The sequence below is a fragment of the Antedon bifida genome, chromosome 11, assembly GCF_963402885.1.
Source record: "Antedon bifida chromosome 11, ecAntBifi1.1, whole genome shotgun sequence".
NCBI classification, from domain to species: Eukaryota; Metazoa; Echinodermata; class Crinoidea; order Comatulida; family Antedonidae; genus Antedon; species Antedon bifida.
This window is the reverse complement of record NC_136236.1, coordinates 10099588-10120892: the sequence shown is the minus strand read 5'-3', so window position 1 is coordinate 10120892 and position 21305 is coordinate 10099588. Positions and strand designations below refer to the sequence as shown.

Here is a 21305-nt window from a genome sequence, read left to right as displayed (position 1 = left end):
AATTCGAAATTTCGAATCAATAATTCGTTACTTCGAATTACTTAATTCAAAACAACGAATTTATAATTTAAAATAATGAAATAAAATGTCGAAATTGTGAATTATTAATTCGAAAAAACGAATTAACAATTATAACGAATTAATAATTCGAAAAAAAACATTTTTTTATAATAATAAAAACGAACTAATCGACATTTCGAATGATTAATTTGAAATAATGAATTACGGTAATAGTTTGAAATAACGAATTTACGAAAGTATAAATTAATATGGCTCTGTCTGTAATCAGAGCCAATAATAATATGTAATAAATAAATAGTGCCCTCTATTGACTGTCTAATCATGTCACGCATGATTGATCTGAAAGAATAACAAAATCTGAGCACCACCACCGATAGAGAGAAACTGGATAGCCTACTACACTACTGTACTCTTTTACTGGAAAATGTGATCAGATGCTTTTTTTTATGGTTTATTTCCGGTGACCTTTATAGCAATTTAGGTCTATCATTACTGTAGGTAGGCCTAGAGAACGTCCAACAAAACATACTGTAGCATACATTTTTATTTATTCATGCTGACCTGTTCTGTTGTTGTGGGCTGAAATCTCAACTTCAAGATATACTCCACGTGCCTACCCTCCTAGCCCAGCTAGTTCTAAGTTAATTTGATAAAGGCAAAAGCATGTCTTCAGGCATTGATAACATAGGATTGCGTTATGTATTTGCAGGCTCTTCTTGTATGACGGCTGCGTTTGGTAATTTATTTGTTTGATTATCTTAAATATCATTTAATATTAATAACATGTTGGTTGCCAGACTTCTTCTTCAGCTTTCTTCACCTCCTCTTTTGATGATGTCATGTGATGACATTTTTCAAAAGAATACTTTCTAGGTCTAACTTAGGTCTAACTGCACTGAATTCACTTATCTGTAGCACTGAATTCACTCATCTGCAGCACTGAATTCACTTATCTGCAGCACTGAATTCACTTATCTGCAGCACTGAATTCACTTATCTGTAGCACTGAATTCACTCATCTGCAGCACTGAATTCACTCATCTGCAGCACTGAATTCACTCATCTGCAGCACTGAATTCACTCATCTGTAGCACTGAATTCACTCATCTGCAGCACTGAATTCACTCATCTGCAGCACTGAATTCACTCATCTGCAGCACTGAATTCACTTATCTGCAGCACTGAATTCACTCATCTGTAGCACTGAATTCACTCATCTGCAGCACTGAATTCACTCATCTGCAGCACTGAATTCACTCATCTGCAGCACTGAATTCACTCATCTGCAGCACTGAATTCACTCATCTGCAGCACTGAATTCACTTATCTGTAGCACTGAATTCACTTATCTGCAGCACTGAATTCACTCATCTGCAGCACTGAATTCACTTATCTGCAGCACTGAATTCACTTATCTGCAGCACTGAATTTACTCATCTGCAGCACTGAATTCACTCATCTGCAGCACTGAATTCACTCATCTGCAGCACTGAATTCACTCATCTGCAGCACTGAATTCACTTATCTGCAGCACTGAATTCACTTATCTGCAGCACTGAATTCACTTATCTGTAGCACTGAATTTACTCATCTGCAGCACTGAATTCACTCATCAGTACTATTATTTTCATTATCCATCAATAAAACTTAGTGTTTTTAGGTCGACATTTCTGGGATTGATTTGTGTGTGCATACTGTATTTCATTCCATGCCCTTCGAATTCTTGAAACTATGATGATCATCCAAAAAAAATACCAAGAATTTAGACAGATCTGCAGGTTGCCATTTAGTTTGGGGAGGAAACCTCATGCCAACACAAAATTAGAAGCAGTAATTTGTGTTTCACAGTAGCCTAATTAATTGCAACTTATTATTATAAATCTAGCAGCTAATCACTTTGCCTTCACCATGTCATTGCATCTTCAAACAAAATTGTTACATTGTCATTTACAATCTACTTCTTGTCCTGTTATTTACTACAAAATTTCTCCTATGCAAAACCTTAAAATCCATGCGTAAGTATGAGTGCCCCAGACATTTACACTTGATATCTGCCTCACAACATCATTTGTAATTTACAGTCTGGCCCATGATACGAAACCCCTAGCACACAGTAGATTATAGGTATCATGTCTACACTTAAAAGAGAATGATCAGATGACGTCATTTAGAAGATATCAAATGAGGAGGTTAGATCTACATCACATTCTAAAGGATGTAGACATGATATGTTAATTATGTAATAATCTAGGTTGTCCACCGTCCAACAAGATTTGTTATGTTCACAAGCACAGTATTAATGTGTAAGCTGTTGATTTGGTGAACATTACAGGTGTATAGATTTGACATAAATAGCAAAACTACTGCTATATAATATAAAAGTTATTTACATCTTTTAAGTAATTTGTTATTCATTTGTAGTTACAAACCCAGTTGATGTAACTAAAATTCGGATGCAACTTGATGGTGAACTTGCAGACCAACGAGGACAAGTAAGGACAGCATTTCAAAACCGGTACTATAAAGGAATCATCCGTGGTGCTTTAAGAATTGCGAAGGATGAGGGAATACTAGCACTTTATAAAGGGTAAACACTCCAACAATAATTAATAACTAGCAATATTTCAATATAAAAAATCATTAATCTTGTTTCATTAGACTTTTTTTCATATCATTTATTGAGATTTTTTTTTAATTAACGTTTTTAATTATCGACAAATAAGAAAAAATCTCAAGCAGCTAGAAGTATATGTATGAACAAAATTATTACTAGGGAAACGTTTACTGTAGTGCTGTTTATAAAATTGAACTTATTAAAAGGAGAAAAATGGGACTGCTCTGAACAAGTCAATGTTTTAAAGACTACAGGTTTGTAGTTTTGATGTTTTATACAGTGCATTGAACCATTAATAAAATATGTATTCTGTAAATATAAACCAGTAATTGCATATGTTTTAATTTAATCAGTTTCTTTTGTCATAGTTTAACACCATCACTGATCAGAGAGTCTGTGTACAGTACAATACGTATTGGCTCTTATGAACCAATAAAAGTTCTCTTCGGTGCCACCAATCCATCAAACACCCCATTATATAAAAAAATATGTGCAGGAGGAACCTCAGGTAAAGTGTTCTCATTCTTTCATTTACCTCAGGCCCGTAGCCAGTGGGGTTTGAATGAACCCGTCTGGTTGCTAGCTAGCTTCACCTGAGATAAAGAATAAAAACAAACTAGAATTTAATTCCTCACTTTGATGAATTATAGGTGATCAATTATAACAATGTATTATATACATATGTATTATAACCAATTTATTGAAGTTCAATTTGGTCTTTTAATACATTTGTATAGGTATCTATTCAGTCACCTCATCAATCAATCATACACAATCAAAAGAGCACATTCATCATTACACCAGTTGACATAGGTCAAAGGTCAACACTTTAACAAGTGATATACTAAATAATGCAAAGTTATTCAAACTATGAGATCAATGGTCATAAATATAATCACGTTAGTTGAACAGTGAAGTTATGGTATTTTTTATATTTTTTCTAGTGCGTATTATTTTAAATGTATTATAATACTGTAAATGTTATGATGTTAAAATGTTACGCTGACCTTCAATGATTTGCCACTACACAGTTGCATTTATTAGGGCTACAATATTCGTTTTTGGACAATAAACTACTATTCATCAGAGCCAGAGAATACCAATTTGTCTACAGGATAGGGAATAGGCAGATCCAGATGGCCCGGCCCAGCCCAGCCCACCCTATCCCCCACAATTTTGACAATGCAAAAGTAGGTTAACTTCACCATTTCAATTCACTCCATTCACTGATCCCCATCTTTTTCTATTTAATGATTTTGGATTCGTCACTATGTGTTTGTCTTTCCATTGTCAAGGTCTGCAAATACTGTATTTCAAATCTTTCAATGATTACCTTTCATAAGAGACCATCAGGATTTCTTTCCCTTTTGAATATATTAAGAGAATATTGCCTGTTTTCCTAGTTGACGACACATTTACTCAGATGTATAATCTTGGTCAATAATGCTTTAGATTTTTACTTTTATTGGCTAATAAAAACTGGAATCCACAATAGCCACAGATAGTTTTCCTGTGCATAGTTTAGTACAAATTTTGTTTTCTGAAGAGAAAGAAAATCTGTTTATAATAAGGTAAATCTTTCCTAAGGTTGCATTATATACTGTTCAAAGTTAGCAGTATGATGTCGTCGGGAGAGAATAAACTCATCTGATTCTCTTCTTTATGCTTCTATCTCACGAACGTAAGATATTTTCATTTCAATTTCAATCTTATTCATAATTAAACATTACAAAACAATAGACTATTAGCATAAAATGAATGGGACATCAAAAATCATTATTGGCAGTGGCAAGGGTCGGATACTAATAGAACCAAGTCAATGTCAACTAATATAAAAAAAGCAATGCTTGGAATGATTGTGTTCACTGTAAATGATTATGTCTCTTCCTTTTTTTGAAAGAGAAATCTGAAATCAATCATGGTGGTCAAATCCAGGTGGTCACGTATAGAGATAATCAAAACGTTTTTGCAGAACTAGACCAAATGACCAAAATCTTTACAGAATAGTGTCTGGAAGTTGTGAAACATGTACGCTCTACAACAAAAGTCAGAGTTAATCATCTCTTTTAGAATAATTTTAATGATAGCAACACAAGAATATGCCCTTTTGGTGCACCGGCTAGTGTTTGGATAGTCCAGAAAATCATGTACATGGGTTCCAGATTATCTATTCACTGATGTTGGTATGTACATATTCTGGGCGTACTAGCTGTACTATGAACTATGTTCTGATTGCAATGGGGATAAAAAAAGGTGATAACCAATAATATAGTAAGATTTGTTATCGCTTATTCACCAAAGTTCTCAAGGCGCCGATGAAAAACCAATGGAAACTAATCCGTAAACTTTACAAAGCTACCAAATCTAGACAAAAACCACATAATTGTATTTTGTTTACCAGTTAAGGTGCACAGACTGGCTAGTACATAACTAAGTATTCTCAGTTATCTGAGTAACTAGACAAATAAAAAACAAAATTATATATTGCCAACATAAAGAAGAAGCAGATCAAATCAGATAGTTTATTGCCTCAAAATGAATATTGCAGGCCTGCAACCATGTTCTGACCATCTTTGCAAAATAAATTTTGAAAAGTTGTATAAATTGTGCTTTAACTGTTTATTTTTATTTATTAAGGTCAGGGTAACGTTTTATGTCTGATTTGATTAATTACAGTATTATAATTATATTGATTAAAATTATAATGAAATAACATATCTTTACTGATCAAATAATTTGATTAAATGTAAAACCATCGATATCATAGTTTGGACAACTTTGCATTTATTTGGTAACTAATATGCATATTAAAATGTTGACCTTTGACCTTATGTCTACTGGTGAAATTGACCTTATTTCAACTGATGAAATGATGTATTCACTCTTTTACATTGCGTATGATTGATTAATAGGATGAGAAAACATCCAATTTTTGTTAAATATTAGTTTTTATTTGGTTTTATAGGTACATTCTATGATTGGTCAATATTGACATTTGACCCTTAATTAAAAAGGGATTTTTTTTTCATAAGGTGATTTAATAGATACCTATAATCATAAAAAATGTAAAAAAAGACTAAATTATGCTTCAATAAATTTGTTATAATACATTGTTGTCTAGAAAAGTTGGATGGCAATTTGTCCACTTTCGGGTGGTGATTCCCCCCTCCTGCCACCGGACTATAAGATTTGGAAAACAAATTGACATGTAGAAGTGAGGTGCGGGCTGTTTCAAATTTGTATAACTTTAATGAAAGATATGAAAAAACTTCTTTTTTAATTTAATTAGCCATATAACATCAGAACATCTGAGACACATTCACAATTTGAATATGAATTCATATCTACATTTCAGCAGCTTTCATAATAAGTTATAAACATCAAGGTCACTATAGTGTAAGATATTCAAATATACGAAATGAAATTACGCGACCCATGTTATTCAAATTTGTAGGCGTGATGACATCATCAAAATGAAAATGTTTGCAAATTATGAGAAAGATAATTGGTTGAGTAAGCACTTACTAAAATTTGAAAAAAAATTGGGCACATATAAGCGAGATGCTCTCTGTTGAATGTGATTATTTATGACAAAAGAAAACAAAAATCTATTTTTTAAATTCAGGTGGCCAAATGATAATATGTCTAATAATAATAATTTGTACATGAATTCATATCTACAACTCATTGGCTTCCATAATAAGTTTAACTAGATTTGAACTCGTCACTTTGACGAGTTAGTTATCCGCACAAACACATACGTTAGAATATTGTGCACAGAAAATTATGCCATTATGACCTGAAGAAAATAAAATGTTGATAGTGACATGCTCTCTATTTTGTTACACTATACTAAATACGTACTACATACAGTGTAGCAAAAGTAAATTTCCTTTTATTCCAATTTTTAACATGATGACATCATCAAATGAAACATCCAATACACACATTTTTTACATGAATTTGTATCTACAATTCAACAGCTTCCAGAAAACGTTTTAATCATGAGTATCACTTTTTATTCTGAGGAGCTATAACATATCAAAATTTACTGTAAAGATGAAAATAAGTGACCCACGTTATTCACACTTTTGAACATGATAACGTCATCAAAATTAAAATGTTTGTAACTCTTACAAAAGATAATTGATTGAGCAAACAAATATTAAAATCTGGGAGAAATTAAGTTATAGATAAGCGATCTATTAAATGTGATGAGCTAAACAAGACAAAAATCCTATATTTTATATTCGAGTGGCCATATGATGACGTCATAACATCAAAGAGGTAACAATTTTGCATTAATTCATATCTAAAACTTATCTGATTTTAAAAATTGGGGGTCACCGTTAATCTCGAGGAGCTATAATAGATGATTTTGACAATATTTTTGTAACTTTTTCAACTAAAGCGCACGCAAATAGTCTAATTCAACATGTTCGTATGCCATGATTTAAAGTGGAAATGGTCTAAATTGTTTTCAAAATTACTAGGAAATGCTTGAAAAATATAATTCAAGAGAAAAAAACATACTTTCATACTCCATGCACACCATATGAATTAATAGAAATCAAAAGTCAAAAACAGAAGCTGACATAGTGATTTTATTTATGTCAAATCATTCAAAAATATAAACACCAATTATAGGATAAAATAATTATAATAAAATACACAGCATAAAAGAATTTGAATAGTTTTGTATTTGATGTTTAAAAATGAAAAGATAAAAATATCTTATGATAGGAAAGTTATGTACACAATTCTACTAAGGGATATAATAAGTTATTGTGGTAATTTATACAATATTAATTACGATATTAAGTTATTGAAAAAGAAGTACAGTATATATACTGTATAATAAAAGATCACTCAATACAAAGTTTGTATTAAACTTTATTGATGAATTATATTGTAGGGGCAATTGGAAGCAGTATTGCAACACCAACCGATCTGATCCGTGTTCGCTTACAAGCGCAAGGACGGCCAGGGGCTGAAACTAAATATTCTGGCTTTATTAGTGCATTCACACATATACTAAAGAATGAAGGGATACGTGGGCTGTATCGTGGAATGTCACCCACTGTCCAGAGAGCCATTGTTGTAACAGCCACTCAGGTACATTGTTAGTTTATCAGACCAATGAAACTATTTCACAGCTTTTTTTTGTATATTGCATTTCTGTGAGTTATTAAGGTGTTTTTTTTAATTCTTTGATAAACATATTAATACAATTGTAAATACATTTAAACATTGATGATAAATGTTCTAGTACAGTAGAACCCCTAGGGATATCTTCAGGTCTCCAAAAGGTAAGTAGCATAGGAAGACTGTTTTTTTGGTTTTGGTTTGGTTCTTCTGTGATAAATTCTATTCATTTTTATGGATCATAAATTAACTATGCACATACCTGGAAATGGGTAGTTTAATGAAAAATTGTGAACACATATGCCTATTTTGAATAATGTTGACTCCCCATTAAAAAAATTTATTATGGGAGTAGTTATTGAGTTGTCGATGAATTTGTGTGAAACTTTTACCTATCAAATTCAAGAATGAATCAATATGAATAAGCGAGAATCTTTACCAAGAGAAAATTATTTCTAAAAAAATAAAAGAATCAGGAAAACAAAAATAAGATTACATTATTAGTATACAAACATTTAAAACAAGAAACTGATGAGTTTGATTGATTCTTTGCGCTCGGACACAAAACGTTCTGCACCTTATTTCAAGATGGAAAGCCTTATTGTAAGCATGTAAAAGTAATGAATTAACATTGATTTTGTAAAACCATTCATTAATTAAAATCATATGGTGATAGGCATATAGCATTTAATATCTCATACATTCCTCTTTTCCTCTTTTAGACTGCTGGTTATGATCACACTAAACACACAATCCTGAATGCTGGCCTTATGAAGGAAGGAGGTGCTCTTCATATTACAGCTTCAATGATAGCGGGATTTATGGTAGCTGTAACGTCATCACCTGTTGATGTGATTAAAACAAGAATTATGAATCAAAAAATAGATGGTAAGCAAAGTTATAAAATAGATTTGAATCATTTTTATTTGTGCTCCCAAATACTGTCAATAAACAGGGGCGTATCCAGCATTGTAGGTTAGGAGTGGGGAGCTAAATATCTGAATATGAGTAAATATGAATATGTTATTGATTTAATGTTATATTGAGTAGCTTGCGAGCGGAGTGAGCAAGGGGGTGGCTGGGGGATTTCTCATCTGACGTTTCAAGACTGATTTAGGGATTGTTTTTTTGTCGATGACCATCAGATCTCACACATAAAAACAGCTATAAACAAAATATGTATACGAACATACTGTAAGGCCTAGATTAGACCGCATGTATTTTTTGTCAAGAGGATCACAAAACTTGCATAAATAAAAGAGTACAATGACATTTGTAGATTTTGTTTATTGCTATGAAATCTCCTGAACACCATGGCCAATGAGATACATCATAAAGATATTGTCCCCCGAATAAATAATTGTTAAACATTTTTTGTTGAATCTGCCAATTAAATGTCACATAATAGTTATTTAAATTGAATCGAAGTGAAATAATTATTTTTGTTGGTTTCTTTCCTACACAACTGAAATACTGTACTTTATTTAAACTTCAAAATGGGGGAAATATTTAAGTTAGGACAATGGGTTAATCAGCATAGTTATCTATTATTTCATCTATATCGCTTCGCTCGCGTACCATCTAGGTCGTGCACACAGATGGTTCTCGAATACATAGTAATCTCAGCGTTAAAAAAAAATGGCGCTTTAAAATGTACGTACCGCAGGACAATAACACATGCAACGAATAAATAAACACGGTGATTTATATAGTCAACTAAAATTAGCACCCTGGGAAATAATAAAGTGAAGTATTATTCCTGGGTGTTTTGATAAATGAACATCTAAACTGGACAGGTCATCAACATTATATAGCAAATAAGATTTCCAAGAGTATTGGTGTAATAAATAAGCTTACTTACTTACTTACTTAAACATTTTTTCCCTTATAATATTTTAATACAACTTTATAACACACTTGTACTCCCCCATTTACAATACTGTAACCTTATTTGAGCAGCTGATTACCCATCTCATCTTGATAAACTATTAAAGTTGCAAAAACGTGTAATTAGAATTATGCATTCAGCTCCATTTGATTCTCATTCTGAACCATTGTTTAAGAAATCAAATATTCTTAAAATTACTGATATCCATAACATTCAAATCTCTATTTTTATGTTTAAATTTATAAAGGGCTCACTACCTAGACCTATTCTTGAATTGTTTTCTAAATCTACTGTTATAGACAAATATAATTTTAGAAATCCACGTAAGATACTTGTACCACTTGTTAGATTAACCAAATCTAAATATTGTATAACCTTCTCAGGACCAACTCTGTGGAATGATTTAGATGATAAATTTACTGTCATTTACATATATTTATTTTCATAATTACTTATATAATTTGAAGTTTAAATAAGGCGTATACCTTTTTCCTTATTAAACTATTTCTAATATTTGTTTTGTTAGGGGTCTGATTGAGACAAGTTTAAAAAATACTTCTAAACCAGATCCCAGCCAAAAATAAGTAGAAATATTATGTTAAAATATATGTTATATGTTAAATAATATGTTTTTTGGTTGAATAAATATTACGAAATGAAACGAAGTCACAAAATGCTCAAGACCAAGTGCTTGAGTCAAATTTAAACAAACCCAATTTGTGTTTTGTATGTAACATTAGGGTTGAGGGATGGGGAAGAAAATGGGTGCAAAGAAGACAAATTTGTAAATATATTCTTTATCCATTTAGTAACGAAATATTAATTGTTTTCATGTTTACAAATAATATACCACTAAACATAGTAAAATAAAACAATGCGATTTAATACTTTGTTGAAACTTTCATAGTTGATTGAACATGTAACGATACACTACTACGACGTTTATATTTTTTGTAATTACAGTATTAATTAATACAAACGTTGAGAAGCAACTAAAGTAAAGTAAATAAAGTTTATTTGTGTATGTGTTTTTATAATGTAAAACAGTTTGTGAAAAACACCTCTATTCGGGGCAAATTGTAAATTCACTTTAATACCTAATGGTTTTCAATTGTTTCTTTGAGCCAGTTCATACTTAAGTTTGTTCCTACCCACCAAAGTTGTTCTGCTTTAGTGCATGTGATCCTTCATACTGTAGGCATATCCTAATTTGTTTAGTAGTAGAGCCAGTTCATATGGTATGTTATTTACACGGGTTAGTTGGTTCCTATCACCAAAGAAGGTTTACGTATTGGAATATTCCTCCTCATTTGAATTTGAGATTTTGTTTTGTATTATTATGTTGCCAGAGAGTTGTTTTAGATGACTGAATGTTTATTATAAAATTTTAACTCCAAATTTATTAATAAATATGATTTATATGTCGTTACGGACGGGAAATTTCTAACGTCGCGGCCGGGACACTTTTGTCCAGGTTAAAAAAAAAAAAATTTTAAATATGTTTTTTGCATCAATGTAATATTTTATTTATAAAATTAATTATATAATATAATATATAAGAATTTTAAAGAGAAGCAATAATTGTTAAATGTTATCGAAATATTTATTTACACTAATTTCAAAGTTATGCTTGGCATATTAAACAAAACTTCAAGCTATTAACACATTTGGGGCGAATCTTTAAAAATTGGTGTTGCCGTTTGACGTCTGTTTGTTAGTGGATCCAAGTTGCCTCTGAAATTTTCTGCTATCCTTGCTTGGATTTACTGTAGACCTACTTCAATTAAAATCCAATCTTAATTATTTAGTATCTGATTTATAAAGTTTCTTGGTTGCAAATACACAAAGAATGAAATCTGGTCTGTGTGACCACACCCAATACCCCCATTCATACAGGTCATGTTATTTTGGATTTAGGTATTATTCTTTTGTTGATTGTTATTTTAAATACAAACAACACTGTGTTGTGATTAATAAACAACAGTTAGCATTTTGTACTTACCAGTCTACAGTACAAAAACACTTTTTAATTCTTAAAATAATGCCGTCCCCTACATAACAAAAATGTCCCATCCGTAGCATTCAATAAATTTGTTGTTTTTTTTTAAATACAAGTTTTAAAAAACTTTTAAATCTATTTCAATTTAATATCCTTAAGAGTTGAAAATTAAGAATTAAAATAAAGATTTTTGAGCCATTACTTCAATAAACACAAGTTAAGTGAGGAAAAATCCCAACCAAAATGTCTCAGAAGTAAAAATCATTAATTTTGAAATGCAAGTATGAAATTAATAAATAAACAATTTTAATAAAATACTTGATAATGAAAAATTGGATTGCTTACTTTACTGTGAAATAAAAAGTAACTACAGTATATTTCAGGGGAAAATGATTTTATGAAATAAAAAGGATTTATGATATGTCCCATCCGCAACAAAAATGTTGTGTTCCTATGAAAAATGTCATCAATATATTTTTTGAAATATGATATTTTCACCAAGAGTTTCAAAATATTTGTTTATAATGTATTGTATATAGTTATTAAAAGGAGAAAACAAAATATTAAATTGTGGTATCAATACTTTTAACTGAAATATAAAAAACACTACTACTAGTAAAATATTGCGGACAGGACAATTATGAATTTTGAAATGTATATATGAAATTTAATTTAAACAAAATATGTGTTATAAAATGGTTGACTATGTACAATAGGGACATAGAGCATGGATTAAAGAATAGAAGGATATTCATCGACAGTTACATCAAATGATTTTCCAACGCGCTTGCCTATACTAAAGCACTGCTGCCACTCAAACAAACACTCTAACCGCGGCCCTCTGTAGAACGCTGCGAATCAACTGCTACATTTTTTAAGAACAAAACGTAGCCATGTAGAAATCGTATGCGCAGTCTGAATGTTCTATTGACATGTCTGCGTCGATGATTAATTTGACAACAACAATATACTGCTGAACAATTCTGTTTTAGTTTCATTACAATCGGATTACGAAAAGTTCACTTTCTTACGACTGTTAATTTTAAGTAGTTGGTAATATTAATAATATGCGATTTTTATATTTGATATTACCATATGAGCCTGCCATCTTCTGTCATTAAAAATTGCATTCATCTATAGAATATTAATTTATGCATTTGACCATGTATGTTGTTAGCATGTCCTGTGTCCACACATACAACAATCATGTTTTTAATATATGGCTAAGCAGTGGTTTCTTCATAAATCTCCTTAATTATCGATGTGATTATATTTAAACTATAGTTCCTGGTGATTGGCTAGTGGTTATGTCATCCACCTCACATCCAATTACAGGGCCTAATCGAATGAAAACAGCGATCCCTGATCCGGGATTGGCTGGCTATGTATAGTTGCAATACGTTACCTAGCGGTCGTTTTGAAAAGTACACGCAAGGCAAACTTAATCACGAAACAAACGAAGTACCTTGTCTATTACTATATTATTATTCACACAAGAAGTAGACAACGGTGAGTATATAGATCATGATTACACGTTGTATCTACTAGTTCTACTACACTTAAGATTAGCCTAGGCCTACCTAGGCAGTATCAATGTCGGCAAATCATAGGGTTTACTAGTTTAAGCCTAGAAGGCCTGGGCCTAGGCTAGTATTCTTGCTGATTTTGTAATTTTACAACAAATAGTTATTGTCTCAGATGTAGGGCTACTACAGGTCATAAAATGCTACTTTAAGGTCATAAAAAACATTAGCGTAGATCAATCGCGGCAGAAACCTACCAATTACAATGATAGCATCTACAAACATCATGCCACCAAAGAACGCGCGAAAGAAGCGTAGCCAACAAAGTTAAATGTCGTTGCACATGTGCAGTAAACAATATATTAGGCACGCGACCGTTTCATTGTTACCATGCGGTTAATTAAACTGTAACATTGTGGGAGGTCCGCGCTCTGTCGGCTAGAGTCATGGAACCCTTGATCTCAAACTGATGCATATCCTTCTCTTCTTTAATCCATGCATAGAGTAACTATATCTATATCGGACGGGACATTTATGAATGTGAAATTCATGTATGAAATTACTAAACAACAGTGGAACTTTGGCGTTAACTGGAAATTGTAATAATGAACACAGAGCGAATGAGCGAATGAATACAGTCAAACACGATGTAATCTGTAGCCAAATATAATTTCCATCATGCAAATTTTAAAATGAAAAATAAACTTTAGACTTTAGACTATTGCATGGTATCGGCCTGCCACATTCCTGTCCCATTTTATGATGGAGTGGTATCTTCATATAAAATTTGTATCAAACATGGATTTGAAATATTATATATATTATATATTTGTTGTACACTACTGTACATCTACTGGTATTAGCACTTTCAATGTTACATATACTGTAATTATATATTTTAACTGTCTGATCAATTGAAATAAGAAGTACTGGCTTTATAACGCTACTCATGACATTGAGTGGGGAGGGGGTGTAGTGGTGTGAGACTGCAATAATAAAGTTGATTGTACAGATATTCCACCTAAGCAGTTACAGATTGAAAAAAATTGATCAAATTTCTGTTATGAGTGTACTTGCCTTTGTGTTATTACACCTGATATGAGGGAATAGAGACTTTTGGAAGAGAGATTGAAATGTTCCATTCATCGCCAAGCAATACATTTGTATATTGTATATACTAAATCTATCAAAATAGTATTTTTTATAGAAAATCGGCTTGTCTTCAACATTATGATGCTGTACTCGAGCTGTTTAACCAATTTTCAGCTATTAAAAACAATTATCGTAGGAAGAGATACAGTAGGTAAATGCAAAGCATCCTCATATTATTTTTGCGGGTATTTTTCGGCATCGACATCCATTAAACAGTGTATACCACGATCGGAAAATACACCCCTATTTGGGGCAAATCGTTAAACCAAAATTCGTTTTAATTGTCAATAACTAATTATCTAAATAAATTTAATTAGTAAACAGGGTTACATCAGGTGGTTAAAATCAGTACCGAAAGTACGAACCAACTTTATATACCATCAAGTAAACATTCTAGAAGTAACGCGCAATTTACCAAATTTTGCCCTTACATAAACAGAGCCTTGGCCAGGATCTGTCAAGGGGGGGTTCGGACACTAAACCCCGATAAAAGCATACTTTGGGTGAGAAGGGAAATTCAATGCTTATTATAGCTCTATCTATATTTTTTTACATCAATTTGTTGAGAAAAATAAATATATTAATGTAAATATGTGGTATTGATACAGTAGAGTACATATCGGCTAGTGGCCTAGAAAAAAATAATCAAATGCTATAATGTAAACTACAGTACATGATACCATAGATATTATAGTACAATATATTAATATTCACTATACTGTAATCCTCTATGATGATGGTACACTATACTTCATAGCCACACATAAATACTGTAGGTAACCGCAGCGTTCCATTTTTTGATGTACATATACTTTATGCATGCTGACTGCCAGTGATCTAAACAATAGGTACGCGGTTTGTACATTTTGCAAAGTTAGATTTATTACTCCATGGTGATCACTCAACGTTCGTTATTAGCGACCGTTTATTAAGATATTATGTGCAAAAAATAATAATAGTCATTATTTTATTTTTAAAAGACATGGCTGATAAATTTTAGTGGGTTGGGGGGGGGGGAGGGTGGAGGGGGCTAAAGCCTAAATCTACGCCTGAAAACATGTAATTAATTTAGCCAAAATGTAATGTGCTCTGGTGGTCAAACATTTAAAATCCTCCTGTTGTTAGAGCAACAGGGGTTTTAACCGTTATTTTTGCATTGAAATTAAAAGCAATCACCAATTAAATGGCACCCTATCGATTGGGTGTTTTTAACCGTTTTTGTTTTCAGAACGCTATTTAACCGGTTATTGGAAATTTTTCCTGTTTCTGCTGCCAAGAAATTAGGGTTAATTTAATCAAATGGTTATTAATCAGTTATTTTTTCATAGCAGTAAGAGGAGGACATTATTGCATATTTGATCTTTCTGACCACAATTATTTTAATCATGTGACTAAAAAGAATAAGCATATCTCTTAAGGTAGTAATAGATAGTAGTAGTAGTAAATACTATGTACTAATTTTGTTAAATTTCTATTTTTCAGGTATACGTAAAGATCAGATTATGTACAAACACACGCTTGACTGCTTGTGGAAAATACTACGAAGTGAAGGGCTTTTTGGCCTGTATAAAGGGTTCATTCCAAACTGGTTAAGACTTGGACCACATACTATAATCAGTTTCTACTTGTTTGAACAGTTTAGGTCAATGGCTGGGATAAAACCTATGTAATTGCCTTTTTAGTTGAATGAAAAGTGTGATAACATGTTCAATAATATTGATTATTTCATTTTCATTCATTTCTCCATTAATAGTTTCAATAATAAATTTAGTAATATTAATATTAATATTTGGTAGTTAAGGCTATAAATTAAATGATAATTTTGTTTAAGTGTGTCTAAGACTTCTTAAGTTTTAAGCTTTTGTGTCCCTCTGAATACATCCAACACTGCAATTATGTGGCGAGAACTGCCATGGATGATGCCAATATTTCTCCAAACGGTATTTGGATTGTTAAATGTCTATTTCTCTATGACATGGCTAGGTAGGTAAACTACATGTTACATAAGGAATTTGTACAAAATGTCTGCCAAATTCTCAGCCTTATAGGTTTTTAATAATTTTCAGTTTATGATCTCTTGTTCTAGGTCTGACCGCGAAAAAAAATGTTACTCTGGATTTGATCAATTCCTTTAAATATCTTGTAAATCTGAATAATTTCAGATCTTTGTCTTCCATTCTAAAGTAGCATTTCTAGCATCATATGAGTAAACCTCAACTCCATGATATTTTCAGTTTTGTCTGATTCTTTTAAAAGTGTTTGCTGCCATACAGTATTCCATAAAAAATGTAATCTCCATGATCTCCATGTTACGGTGGCCTATAAGTGTCACGGCAACTTTCAAAAAATATCACGGCAACTTTCAAAAAAAGCCACGGCAATTTGAAAAAAGCCACGGCAATTTGAAAAAAGCCACGGCAAATTAAAAATAAAACATCACGGCAAATTAAAAATAAAACATCGCGGCAATTTAACAAAAATACCACGGCAACTTAAAAATAAAACACCACGGCAAATTAGTATATTGAAACACCACGGCAAATTAGAAATGAAACACCACGGCAAATTACAGAATGCCACGGCGGAAGTGAGTTACCACGGCGGAAGTGAAACCTTTGGAATCTTCGATTTTTTCTGAGGTAAGTAATTATTTGTGCATTGAAGTAAATATTATTATATTAATTTATTTAACTGCAGCATTTACGTGTTTATTGCACTAGGCCTAGCTATGCCCACTACTAGCCTAAGGCCTAAGCCTTAGGCCTACAGTAGTAGCTAGGTCTACTGTAAAAAAAACTTGTTATATAAAAAACAGATTACTGTAAATATATTAAAACATTGTAGAATGTTAATAGGGCCTAGGCCTACCTTGTAATAAGGCCTATGGTCTAGCCCGCTAGAAAGTTCAAGAAGAGTGCAATAAACACGTAAACTGCTGCAGTTAAATAAATAAATATAATATTTACATCAATGCACAAATAATTACTTACCTCAGAAAAAATCGAAGATTCCAAAGGTTTCACTTCCGCCGTGGTAACTCACTTCCGCCGTGGCATTCTGTAATTTGCCGTGGTGTTCCATTATTAATTTGCCGTGGTGTTTCAATACTAATTTGCCGTGGTGTTTCATTTTTAAGTTGCCGTGGTATTTTTGTTAAATTGCCGCGATGTTTTATTTTTAATTTGCCGTGATGTTTTATTTTTAATTTGCCGTGGCTTTTTTCAAATTGCCGTGGCTTTTTTCAAATTGCCGTGGCTTTTTTCAAATTGCCGTGGCTTTTTTTGAAAAAATTGCCGTGATATTTTTTGAAAGTTGCCGTGACACTTATAGGCCACCGTACCATGTCCATGATTTTGACAACTGACTGAAGGACCTTCCTCTCTTACCTTGTCACATCATATACAATGTTTGCAAATTACTTCTGTTATCGGCACCTTAAACATTAGGACCTCATGGCCACTCTTTCCAATGGGAGGGTAAGTAGAGAGCAACAACACAGGCTCAAATAATGGATGCCAAATGCGAATTCTATTGGTGTTTTTAATATGCTGGAACCAGAAAAAATCCTTAACCAAATTTGAAAAAAAACTACTTTCAATTCTTACTGTACTTCCTTCAGAATCAGAATCCAACCAATTTATATCGCCAAAATTAAAATCTCCAGCAACTATAAAATAATCATGACTTCAAATGTCCTGCTACATACCATAGGCCTAGCTCAATTTTTTTAGTTTTCTGCTCCGACTGCTGAAACATCCTTCTGCACTGAATATTTTTCTTTTACTTTCTTATTGGTGGATCTAGGGCTTCGGGTGAAAACGAGACTTGATCATTTTACCGTTTTGTATTGTATATTTAAGGTTAAAAATTGAATTTTTTTTTTGTAAAAAATAAAGCATATATGGGCCTATCCGATATTGTTTTAGTTTGAAGTAGTATAAGGCTTTTTATATAATGATAAGGCAAAAATAATATATTAATACTATGTATATGCAAGGAATAGTCGTAAATAAATATCAACAGCAAAACGTATGTGTGCGAAGTCTTTATAACAAGACTGTATACAGGCAAATCACATTTCCAGCCTCCATATTTGAAATATACAACTTTGTGAATCTGTTCATTCGGCTGGTTTATTACGAACATCGAACAAGCGTGTTTACGTGACTTACGTGTACATAATGTTGGCGATGATGAGAACGTACAAAAAGAACTTAAGGAGAATACTTCCAAAATGTATTTAAACGTTTTGTTATCGTTTACAAACGACAATGAGACGGTAGTATGGCCACACAAGCTTGGCACTAAGGAAAGTCTTTACCAAACGTTTTCGTTTAGTGACGAAACTGAAATAGATAAAAAGACAGATGTGCCAGAAATACCATCCCAGCTAAGAACTAACTAGATTTCTGATACATCGTTCTAAACAAAGAAAAGCGCCCCAGTTTGTATCAGAAGAAGAGAACCAGAAGAACTTACAGTATGCTGCGTCCAGTTTGTATCAGAAGAAGAGAACCAGAAGAACTTACAGTATGCTGCGTCCAGTTTGTATCAGAAGAAGAGAACCAGAAGAACTTACAGTACGCTGCGTCCCCAAAGCGTTAAGCAAAATTTACATTGAAATATGTTCTGCAATGTTTTAATCAGTAGCTTTAAAAACTCCACAGCCAAAACCTTTATCGCGTGAAGTTCAAGAGATGTTGTGATACTCTTCCAGTAATCCGACAATGAACAGTGGCTCAGACAGATGACAATAACGCCATATTATACATTTTATTTAAATGATCAAATTTTAAGTTGTAGGCCTATGTATGAACTCTTACTGTATCAACATGCAATGAAAAACCATATTTTCACCCAGGTACCGGTATTACAATTAATATTAATGTCAAACAATCAGAAAACAGTATTGTAATTACATCACTGTACATTAAAAACATGGTTTCATTGAACTCTGTGGATCTTTAAATCCAGTTATAGTACGTACATCAAAGAAGCAAATCATCATATTATGCGCTTGCATGCAATCATAAAACACTATTTTATTACGTCATACCCATTTTAAAATAGTTTCGTTGAATTCTACGGGTCCGAAAACCAATTATATCCTTCAAATATCAGTATTTATTTATGCGTATAGACTTTTGGCACACTTTGAACCAATTCTGGCCCACTGTGCGCCGCTGTTTACGAGCACATTCAACTGTCCCGATTTCAACGGGATTGTTCCGCTTTTTTATGTTGTGTCCTGAATTGGCCCGCGTTTACATTTTTTATCATAAAAAAAGTCAACAAAATAAACCATTAATTAATCGTTTGCATGTCACGATTTTACGTTCTGGTACGATGATGCGCGTGTTTAAAAGGAAATTCCCAGGCTTCATCAGTAAAAACACGTATGGTACATCCGAAGAGATGTTGGCGTAGCTCGATGTGTCAAGATAGCAATTTGACTGTACATTAGTATTTGTATGGTCGCCTGTGCGGTATCTAAATTAGGTCTATTCTTCTCCTTACACATATGTCTATGATACACTAATAAAATGGTAAAGATGGTCATTTTCAAAACCTAACCATAAATGGTGGGTCCGAGGTCTTCTGCCTGTTACATCCAAATATGTCACATTATTCATCAAAAACACATCTAATGATACTGGTAATGTTTTTCAGGGGATTATATTAGAAATAGCTCTTTGTCAAGTAAACCGGGGTTTTCCCTTTTGTAACGCACACAACGTGTTTAAAGTTACGTGCAAAGATAAGAATTACAACGATACCCAATGAGAAGATTTGAGAAAGTCCCCCTTATATTTGTAAAAAAAAAGAAAAACGAAAGGAAAAGAAAAGGAATTTTTTAAAAGGAGTAAAAAACACAGACTAGCCTACAGTATAATTATATTTCGTATTATATATATTACGCAATGAATTATTTATAATAACTTAAAAATCTGTGCATGCATGCAATGTTATAACTTTGCCGCCGCCCCTGAAGTTTCCTGTTTTTTTTTTCCATTCAGTTTTCATTGTCGCCCGAGATTAAACAAAAGAAAAGACATACTATTACTGTTACAACGATCAACGTCGAGCGATACGTGTCTGTAAATAAAGAGTTGCGAATGAGTTGAAAAATAAACGCATTTTGGTCCCTGGATGTAACATAATATTGACGCGTGTATCGTACTCATACAGCGAGCTGGGTACGAACGATTCGTACAAAGGACACCGCCAGACAACCGCGTAGGCCTACCTATTGTGTATACATGGAGGTATAAAATATTTTATACCTCCATCAGGGCCGTAGCCAGGATCTATCAAGGGAGGGTTCGGACACTATGTATTTGCGTCACCTCCCCCCCCCCCCCCCCTGGGGTGGGGCCTGAGGCGAAGCGAATTTTGTTAAATGACACTCTTAGATGGCCGGAAAAGACACTCTCATGCAGCATGCTACCAATGAGCAAAACGATCGTACTTGGACTCGTGGACTATTTAAAGGACGATAACATTTGTTGCCGTATGTTAGATGCGCGTGCTCTGTGCGCAACCGCCGATTGTTTGATCATTTACTCTGTATTTTGTTTTGCGTTCAAGTTCAATGCGAACGTACGTCTAGGAGAAGCCCCGAAAAAAGCACACTGGGTGAAGGCAAATGCAATTCTTATTATAGCTCTATCTATAATATTTATTTACAGCAATTTGTTGAGGAAATTAAATATGCCAATTATGTAAATAGGTGATATTGATACGTATCGGCTGGTGGTCTAGAAAAAATAATCGGATGCCATAATGTGAACTACAGTACATGATACCATAGATATTATAGTGTAAAATATTAATATTCACTATAATCCTTCATAGCCACAAATAAATACTGATGTATGTCGGAAGGCTATATACTTTATGCATGCTGCCTGACTGCCAGTGATCTAAACAATTGGTACGCGCGGTGTCCTTTGTACGAATCGT

General features: G+C 32.8%; 1 protein-coding gene across 2 annotated transcripts in view; it reads left to right on the top strand.

The window, feature by feature from the left end:
• Positions 1 to 16842, top strand: part of LOC144855627 (mitochondrial substrate carrier family protein ucpB-like) — a 52261-nt gene extending 35419 nt beyond the window's left edge. Inside the window, exons 1-6 of one of the 2 annotated variants that reach the window (XM_078713530.1) lie at positions 416 to 757; positions 2443 to 2608; positions 3004 to 3143; positions 7551 to 7750; positions 8503 to 8668; positions 15825 to 16842. In XM_078713530.1, the coding sequence (XP_078569656.1) occupies positions 685 to 757; positions 2443 to 2608; positions 3004 to 3143; positions 7551 to 7750; positions 8503 to 8668; positions 15825 to 16012 (933 nt within the window). In that variant the 5' untranslated portion in view covers positions 416 to 684 and the 3' untranslated portion in view covers positions 16013 to 16842. Of the gene's footprint in view, positions 1 to 415; positions 758 to 2434; positions 2609 to 3003; positions 3144 to 7550; positions 7751 to 8502; positions 8669 to 15824 lie in introns of those variants that run through there. The other variant, XM_078713531.1, reaches the window with a different exon arrangement.
• Positions 16843 to 21305: the final 4463 nt, after the last annotated feature.